General features: G+C 46.0%; 1 protein-coding gene across 1 annotated transcript in view; it reads right to left on the bottom strand.

The window, feature by feature from the left end:
• Window positions 1–9,783, bottom strand: part of LOC125912937 (RH-like protein) — a 37,636-nt gene that overhangs the window by 2,673 nt on the left and 25,180 nt on the right. Inside the window, exons 8-9 of the mRNA XM_049617770.1 lie at window positions 5,857–5,936; window positions 2,096–2,169 (exon numbers count right to left, since the gene is read on the bottom strand). Coding sequence (XP_049473727.1) covers window positions 2,096–2,169; window positions 5,857–5,936 — 154 coding nt within the window. The remainder of the gene's footprint in view (window positions 1–2,095; window positions 2,170–5,856; window positions 5,937–9,783) is intronic.

Raw genomic sequence — 9,783 nt, 5'->3', positions numbered from 1 at the left:
CAACACACACACACTCACACACACACACACACACACACGCGTGCTGTGTCTTCGGAGCCAGACACCAGTTCAATTCCTCCTTTTCCATTTACTTACTAGCTCTATCATTTTGGACAAGTTACTCCTCATCTTCGAGACTGGGATCCTTACTCTTGGGCACGGTTATTGCGAGGATAAAAGTCAGATAATGTTGAAAAGCATCTAGCGCAAAATCGGACACCGGAGGCTTACGATAAACGATAAGTATTAGGCTTACGCATTCCTTTGTGGTTGGTTAACCCCCCGTTTCACATTCATGTGCTGCTTTGCATTTTACAGAATGTAGTTACGGACATTATGACCTCTCATTTGGTCTCCCAAACAACCTGGTGAGGTAGAACAAAGATTACCATCCTTATTTTACCAGTAAGAGAGGTTGAGAAACTGGCCTATGTGACACCCTGCAGAACTGGTCTCCATTCATTGTTCCATCTCGCCCACTGCCGCAGTGGCCAGTGTGAGGCGGGGTTCCTCAGATTTCCTCCATTTAGTTAGCAAATGTTGATTGCAACTCAAATAATTGAGCTGGACATTTGTCCTGTTTGCGGCATATCTGGTTAATCAGCAGAATGCTTGGCGTATAGTAGTTGCTCAATAAATACTTGCCCAATGAATGGCTGGATTAAACCAGTTTTCTGAGTAACTCTTTCACTAGATCACCCTGCTGCCGCCAGAGGGGCAGGAACCCTTGCAGGGACTGGGAGAGACCAGCTGGAGGGAAAAGCTGGTACGAGATGAGACGCTTTACAAGCACCCACGTAATGGGTGACTCTCAGAATAATTACGCTGGCGAAAAGATGCCAAAGAATGTTCCGTGTGATTCGTTTTTATAAAACTGTAGAAAATGTAAACCAATCTATTGGACAGAAGGCAGTTAGGTGTTTGCCTGGGGACGGAATGGGGTGGAGCGGGGAGGGAGTAGTTTCAAAGAGGCATGAGGAAACATGGTGGTGACGGTTTTATGGGCATATAAATATGTTTAAATGTATCAAGTTATATTACTTTAAATATGTGTTTGCTGTCAGTTACACCTCCATAAAGCTGTTTGAAGAGGAAGAGAAGGAAAGAGAAGCGATGAAGAAGGGAGGAAAAGGACAAGAGGCCGGTTCTCCTTTTTGCCTCTACAAATGCTAATGCCAAGGCGCATCCATAATAAGGCTGGTTCTCTGTCCCTTTCGTGATCAGTATCTTGGCATGCCAGGTGGAGAAAGGATCGGCCTGGGACTCAGGAAGCCTGGTTCCTGTCTCTGCCACTCACAATGGTATGATGTTGGGCGTTAGCCTGACCTCTGTCGGCCCCAACCTCCCATTTATAGTTTTGCAAGTTTGCCCACTCAACCTCAGCATCAAATGGAAGTTACCTAAGGTGACACATATCAGAGTTCTTAACCAACCGAGCCACCCTGGCGTCCTACACATATCAGAGTTCTTAGTGAAATGTGAGAGTGTAGGTCAAAGGGAGGATGACGGGAAATGAGCCCTGACCCTCTTTCTAGCCTAGTCATGAGAACAGATGCGACACGGAACACAGACACCCACAGCAGCGGCTGCATTGTTTGAGCTCTCTGTTCTTTGGCTGAATGATCCCAGACTCCTATAGTATGTTTTCTTGTGTCCACTGGCTATAATTCATCAAGAGTTGTGTTCTAGATCAAGCTGTGCCACACACTCACTCGAGAACTTGAACGGCCATGGTTCCGCTCAGTGTGTCTGTCAAATGAGGGGAATAGATTTGTTGGCCCGGGCCTTCTGGCCCTTGCCTTGCAGGATCCTATCACCTTCCTGTCAAACTACTTGCCCACTTTGATGACTCCAGATGGGAGAAGGGTGGCCAGCGGCCATTCTCACATCTCTGACCTTCGGTGACCTTGAGGCATCAGGGAAATGGTAACCTTTACCACCTCCCCAGCCCTCACCAGCACATGTATACACACACGCACGCACATTTTGTTTTTATTTTGTTCTCCAAACACCGAGTCAACCTATAAACAGATATACCAGGTATCTTTTTGAGTTCATTCACTCAAAATCTATGACATTAGGTTAAAAATCTTACCTCCCAGAAAGCTTGGTCATCAAAATATTTAGATACATGAGGTCCTCTCCATATTTTGAGGTTTAAGACCAAACCTGTTAAAATTCAAAATTACATGTTAAACCTTTAGGGCACAGCATTTGTTATCTCAAAATTAATAAAAATATCCTATGCCAGGTATGGTTATCTCCACAAAAATCCCTTTTTCTTCTACAACCAGGAGACAGACAAATTGGAGTGCTGTCCTTCCTGGACCAGCTTAGTTAATTCTATAAACACCTTTTAAAGGAAACTGGCAAGTGCAATTATATCTCCAAAGGATTAAGATGACAGTGAGAGGTATGCAATAGCCACGGATCTGACATGCTTCCCAAGATGGAATAGAACATGGTGCCCCTACCTAAAAGTGGATCCATTTAGAACACAGGAACTACCATGGACAGCAACTCCAATTAGGTGGCCCTGTAGGTCCTGCGTCACCAGCTCCAATAAACTCTCCATGACCTCAGCTCAAGATTCCACTTGTTAGTGAGGAAAGTAGTTTATACCAACTTGCTTTTGTGCCTGCTCGTCTCTCTGCCCATCCCGCCCCTGCCCAGAGAGCTTGGCCCTGTGCCTTCCTCCAGCTGCACAAAGTTGGCCGAATTTCCCAGGATACATGAAGTGACTGCTCACCTTTTTTCTTTTTTTTTTAATGTTTATTTATTTTTGAGAGACAGACAGAATATGAGCGGGGGAGGGGCAGAGAGAGAGAGGGAGACACAGAACCTGAAGCAGGCTCCAGGCTGTCAGCACAGAGCCTGACACAGGGCTCAAACTCACGAACTGTGAGATCATGACCTGAGCCGAAGTCAGATGCTTAACTGTCTGAGCCACCCAGGCGCCCCTTATCTGTGTATTTTTAATGATGATCGGCCCTCATGCATTAAATATTAAGATTAACAAGAGTAGGCATGTACTTAGTCACATTTTCCTTTTGTAGGGCACACCTTTAACTGATATTGGCATGTAGGAGGCAACCAGCACCCTTCATTTAGCTAGAATTACTCAGAAACGATCTCTAACACCTACATGAACTTTCCAGATAGCTGATGAAAATCCATTCAAAATATGCTATATTTTCGTGTCTTATGAGACAACACTAAACACATTTAGGCTTTTTTTTTAATCGGAAATATTGCTAGGAACATCCATTTATGAAATGCACTATATAATGCAGAGAAAGTATATAGCTGTTGGGGTTGTTGGCTTCTTCTCTCAGCAGCCCAAGCTTTACATGTTCTAGTGTCTGGCTTAAAGAATTTTTCTTCTGTTAGGCTGTCTACTTTGACCTCTAACTTCTACCAGTGTGCCTTAGTTCGAGAAAACTATCGCACCTCTAACCTGCCATTTCTAATCTGCCTGAATTCAGAAACCCAATAGCCATGCTTGATAGGATCGTTTCTTTTTTTTATTATTAAAAAAAATTTTTACTGTTTATTTATTTTTGAGAGCGAGAGAGAGAGAGCATAAGCAGGGAAGAGGCAGAGAGAGAGGGAGACACAGAATCCAAAGCAGGCTCCAGGCTCTGAGCTGTCAGCACAGAGACCAATGCGGGGCTTGAACTCATGAATGGTGAGATCATGGCCTGAGCCGAAGTTGGACACTTAACCAACTGAGCCACCCAGGTGCCCCCATAGGATTGTTTCTTAAGTAAATGTAGACAGGCCCCAAATCAGGGGCCTCTTGACAAGTAAAATGCTTGACTTTAGGGAGTCAGGTGCTATCTTGGCTGCTTAGTGGCCTCTTTCCCTTCCATTGTTCACATTTTTCTTATTCACCAGCTTTCTTATGTTCAAAGCTGCATGAAAAGAGGGACGCTCATTGGTCTTGACTCCTAAAGGAACACTGTGTCTTTTCCTCCATTTTCTTTTTTGACTCCAGTGAAGCATTAAAAAAAGGCCCTCCCAGGGGTTTTACAAGACAGTGCACATCAGTGTCATTTTGTGAATACTAGTGACGATGGTGAATGGTGTCATAGTCTGGGTGAAGGTTGCCAGATAAAGTAATCTAGGATGCTCAGTTAATTTTGAATTTAAAAAACGGGTGCCTTGTATTTTCACTCGCTAAATCTGGTAACCCTACTCAGGATTGGACCGCCACCACAGATGGAACGCAGACTTACAGAGGGAGGCATTTTTCTCATCTGTATTTAATCTCCTCGACTCTGATGAAAGTTGAGGCCAGTTGGTATATTAAAGTGATTCTAGTCAGTCTTGCTGTCTAAAATCACCCAGGCAATTCCAAAAAGTACCTTCATATTTGTTTTGGAGCATAAAAGAAGCCCAATGATTAGCTACCACGGTCCTTTCATTTTACAGAAAAGCCTCCCAAGGCCCAGGCTCAGAGAGAGAGTAAACCGATATGCCCAAGGCCATACAACTCTTTTACGTCTGTTAATGCTATTTTCTCTCTTATTTGGCATTCATTCCCTGCTTAGGGAAACAATATATGAATGTCCAACCAATAAAGCTGTTTGCTTGTTGAATAAAGGTGAGCAGTTCTGGACAGAAAACATCTTTTCACCTAGCATATAAACAAGACTGGCAAATTAGTAACTCCCTGAGGTTCTTCGCCATTCTGTCATATTGCAGGAGCAAAAGCATACTTCAATCCTCTGTTTAAAGATTTCTAATGGCTTCCCATCTCAGAATTATCTCGCTCCTTATTACCACTCTGTTCTCAACCCCTGCCACTCTCCCTTTCACTATATCCATATCAGCCACCCCGAGCATTCTTTGCTCCTGCCTCAGGGCCTTTGCACTTGCTATCCCTTTTCATGGAATGCTCTTCTGCCAAATAAACACGTGGGTGGTAGGTCTTGTTCCCTCTCTCTGTTCAGGTTTCTGCTTAAAGGTCAACTTATTAGATAGACCTTTCCTTCCCATGCTTTTTTTTTTTTTTTTTTTTATGTTTATTTATTTTGAGAAAGAGAGAGAGTGCAAGCAGGAGAGGGGCAGAGAGAGAAAGGGGAAAAGAGGGAATCCCCAAGCGGGCTCCACGTTTAGCACAGAGCCTGACCCAGGGCTGGATCCTACAACCATGAAATCAGGACCTGAGCAGATATCAAGAGTCAGACACTTAACCCACTGAGCCACCCAGGGGCCTCACCCTTCCTCCCCTTCTAAAAGAGTACCCCACCCTCACGCTGACTCTGTGCTCCTCTACCCTGAGTCTCCAACACAGCAAATACTCTACGTCTTCGTTTATTTATTGCCACCCCCTCCACTAGAATATCAACCCCATGGGATGAGGGAACTTGTTTTGTTCACTGTTGTGTCCCTAGTGCCTAAGAATAGTGTCTGGCTCATAGTAGATACTGAATAAATATTTGCTGAACGAAATAATACTTTGAGTATTCTCAGGGAATAAAGGTAAGCTTTTTGGCCTAAGGGTTTCCTTGGCTTTATGCACAAAATTGGGTGAAGCCACCAGCCCTGGGTTCGCAAGGTTGCAGTGTCGCCACTCACCCCTACTTAAACCTCAGGAAAGTCTCTTAACTTTCTCTGGCCCTCAGAGTCCACACCTACAGCAAGCGGCCTCTGAGGGCCTTTCCCATGCTGAAATGATGTGATTCTCTTGTTGTTGTTAATCAAGGTCTGAGTGCTTTGCCTCATTTGGCCGGAGCTGAGGGGGTTCACAGAGAAGGGGATGGGTATACGCATCCAGCCATGGGGCAGGTGCACTCTGGCCCTGAGGCCTGTGCCCTGCACCATGGGGAAGCAGGGTGGTCTCATACTTACCTGTCAGAAGACCAATTATCAGACCCATAGCCATGGCCAAGCTCAGTGCCCCAATGTCCAAGAGCAACCGGTGGTTAATCCTAGAAATGACAAAGCAGAATATAGTCACATTCAGGCATCAGACTGCAGAGATCAAAAAGGACTGTCTGCATCAGTAATGATGCTGTCAGGAAGGGCTACCAGAAGAACAAACGTCCTCTCCCCTGGCAACACATTCCCCTGTCACATTCCCGCAAAGCCACACAGACATGTAAGAAGGGAAGGGGGGAGTCTAAGATCCTCTTTGGCTTCCTTCAATTCTCAGAACCCATGGGTGATGAACTTGATCAGGAGGCAGAAAGCCCAGGTTCATGTTCAAGGACTGTCACTAGCTGCATAATCCTAGGCAAGTCACTTAACCTTTCTGAGCCCCAAGTTTCCTCATAGGCAATTAAAGATGAGTTCTCTTTCCATCAGGGCAACGCGGAGCATAGCTTGGCTATAAGGCTCATCTCCCCTGCCCACCCCTGTTGAACATACTTCCCTGTCCTCCCTCCTTCAAGACAACCCCGAGACCTCACTTTAAACTACTAAGTGGCCTAGCAGGACATCCATATGACCTTACAATAGAGAAACATTTCTTAAACAGAACATGCAAATGTAAAGGGAACAATAAATTGAACTGTATTAAAATGGAGAACTTCTGTTCATCAAGAGACACCATTAAGAAGGCAAAAAAGGGGCGCCTGGGTGGCTTGGTCGGTTGAGCGTCCGACTTCGGCTCAGGTCATGATCTCACGGTCTGTGAGTTCGAGCCCCGCGTCGGGCTCTGTGCTGACAGCTCGGAGCCTGGAGCCTGTTTCAGATTCCGTGATTCCCTCTCTCTCTGCTCCTCCCCCGTTCATGCTCTGTCTCTCTCTGTCTCAAAAATAAATAAACGTTAAAAAAAAAAAATTAAAAAAAAAAAAAGAAGGCAAAAGATAACCTACAAAATGCGAGAAGATATTCATGACACATGTATGTGACAAAGGCTTCTATAACCAGAATTCCTACAAATCTATAAGAAAAAGACAGAACAACACAACAAAAAAAATGGGCAAAAGAACTAAAGAACTTGGAGAGACATTTCACAAAAAAAGATAATCAAATGTCCAAAAAGCATATGAAACGTGCTCTGTTTAATCAGTTATCAGGGAAATTAAAATTAAAATGATAAGTTTGAGTGGGTGGCTCAATTAAGCATCCAACTTCAGCTCAGGTCACAATCTCATGGCTCTTGAGTTCGAGCCCGACATAGGGTTGTCTGTTGTCAGCACAGAGCCTGCTTTGGATCCTCTGTCTCCTCTCTCTGTCCCTCACCCACTAGTGCTCACACACGTGTGATCTCTCTTTCTGAAAACTAAACGCTAAGAAAATAATAAGAAAATGATAAATTTGATGCCTAGGAGCACCCAGGGGGCTCAGTCGGCTGAGCATCTGACTTCTGAGCGTCTGACTTCGGCTCAGGTCATGATCTCACAGTTCATGGGTTCAGGCCCTGCGTCGGGCTCTGTGCTCACAGCTCGGAGCCTGGAGCCTGCTTCCGATTCTGTGTCTCCCTCTCTGCCCCTCCCCCACTCACACTCTGTCTCCTTCTCTCAAAAATAAATAAACATTAAAAAGTAATAATAATAGAGGCGCCTGGGTGGCTCAGTCGGTTGAGCGTCTGACTTCGGCCCAGGTCATGATCTCACACTTCATGGGTTCGAGCCCCGCGTCGGGCTCTGTGGACAGCTCGGAGCCTGGAGCCTGCTTCGGATCCTGTGTCTCCCTCTCTCTCTGCCCCTCCCCCACTCACGCTCTCTGTCTCTCTCTCAAAAATAAACATTAAAAAAAAGAGTAATAATAATAAATGGGGTGCCTGGGTGGCTCAGTCTGTTGAGTGCCCAACTTTGGCTCATGTCATGATCTCTTCGCTCATGGGTTCAAGCCCCACATCAGGCTCTGTGCTGACAGCTCAGAGCCTGGAGCCTGCTTCGGATTCTGTGTCTCCCTTTATCTCTGCCCTTCCCCCATGTGTGCTCTGTCTCTCTCTCTCTCTCAAAAATAAATAAACATTTAAAAATTAAAAACATTTTTAAAATAATAATAAAATGAGAAAGTTTGATGCCTAGGAACACCTGGGTGGCTCAGTTGGTTAAGTGTTTGACTCTTGATCTCAGCTCAGGTCTTGATCTCAGGGTTGTGAGCTCAAGCCCTGCGTCGGGCTCCACACTATGTGTGGAGCCTACTTTAAAAGAAAAAAAGATAAGTTTGATGCCTAAATGGAGAAAATTAAAAAGAAGAAAAACATGAGGTGTTAGAGAATATATAGGGTAAGGGGAACTCTCGGGTGCCACAGGTGAAGAAACCGGCACAGACTATGGTGGAAAACTGGAAGTTTCCTCTAAAAGGGATCATGGGAATACTGTGATCCAACAATTCTGCTTCTAGGCATTTGCTCAACAGAAGTGCATTTGTATGTTCTAAAAAAAAAAAAAAAAAAAAAGTGCTAGAATGTTCATGGCGGCAACACTAGAATATTCGTAATAGATCCAAACTGGAAAGAACCCAAATGCTCATCAGTAGTGGATACATAAATTGTGCTGCGTTCATACAATAGAACACTGATTTTAACTGTGTTTCTGGGATTCAGTATTTGTCTACTTGGCACTCATTTATCACTGGGCCCAACTAACAGCCGAAATTGTTTACTCCTCTCTCTCCACCAGTCAGCTTTCACGGGAGTGCAAAATTCATATTATAACCCGCCCAAGCACAAACTCTAATATATGCTTTCTCTTCCTGCCCAGCCGGAGACCTCCCCCCACTCATTACCCCACCACTACAAACCCAAAGACATAGTCTCAGTTCCAGACCCTCTCTCCCTCTCCCTCTCTCTCTCTCTCTCTCTCTCTCTCTCTCTCTCTCTCTCTCTGCTGCCCGGTCCCTGCGTGTGATAAGGTTTTGCAGTCAGAGTTGACTCACAGAGATGTGCTAGAGCCCGCTCACAGGGTGGGTGCACGGGCCGTGTTCTCAACCCTTCCTAGGTGTACCCGCTCAGTGACAGCCCCTTGATGGCTTGCAATTGGCCACAGAAGGGAGTATTTGCACCACTGCAGTCAGGGCTTTGTTTGTTAATCCTTTAGCAGCACCCCATTGGTCAACTGGCCTTTGTTTTCCTGTTCTTTGCTATAGGCCAGCGGTCTCCAACTGGTTTATGGGAGAATCACCTAGAGGGTTGGGTGGAAGACAGATTGCCGGGCTCCCATCGCCAGATCTCTTTAAATTTTGCGGGGTGAAGAGAGAGGGGGGCGGGGGAGAGAATCTCAAGCCGGCTCTGTGCTGAGTGGGGAGCCCCACGCCGGGCTGGATCCCATGACCCCGGGATTGTGACCTGAGCCGAAATCAGGAGTTGAGCACTTAAAAGCAACAGCCACCCAGGCGCCTACCTCATCACCAGATTTCTAACCATGCAGGTCTGGGGTAGGGTAGGATTTACTGCTCTAGGAGAGCCACAGAATCACAGACTTAGGAAGCTAGAAGGGCCGGTGGCTCTGAAGTCACAGATTGGCTGCCCCGGAGCAGAATTTGGCCCACACGATGTGTCTTGACGATTTTGAATCTTTTGCCGATGCTTGGGAGTGTAGGTGCATAGCTCTGGAGTTTTGGCTTCTCTTGAAAAGTCACATCTGGGGACACTGAGCCTTGGTCCCCGCGCAGTTATGGTCGCCTGGTGCTGAGGAGCAACTTCCCACTGTTTTCCAGCCTCCCCTCGCTGCTCCCATTTTTTGACCTTACCGGCCTGGCCCCAGCAGGCACCTGAGCTTTACAGAGGGGACTCAGGGGCCCAGAGAGGGGAAAGGATTTGCTGAGTTGCACAGCTGTTAAAACAGTGGCAGACACACCATCGGAGCCCCACTGAGGTGT

Source organism: Panthera uncia (assembly GCF_023721935.1).
Source record: "Panthera uncia isolate 11264 chromosome C1 unlocalized genomic scaffold, Puncia_PCG_1.0 HiC_scaffold_4, whole genome shotgun sequence".
Classification (NCBI taxonomy): domain Eukaryota; kingdom Metazoa; phylum Chordata; class Mammalia; order Carnivora; family Felidae; genus Panthera; species Panthera uncia.
The sequence above is the reverse complement of the archived record's forward strand: the minus strand, read 5'-3'. Positions and strand labels throughout refer to the sequence as shown.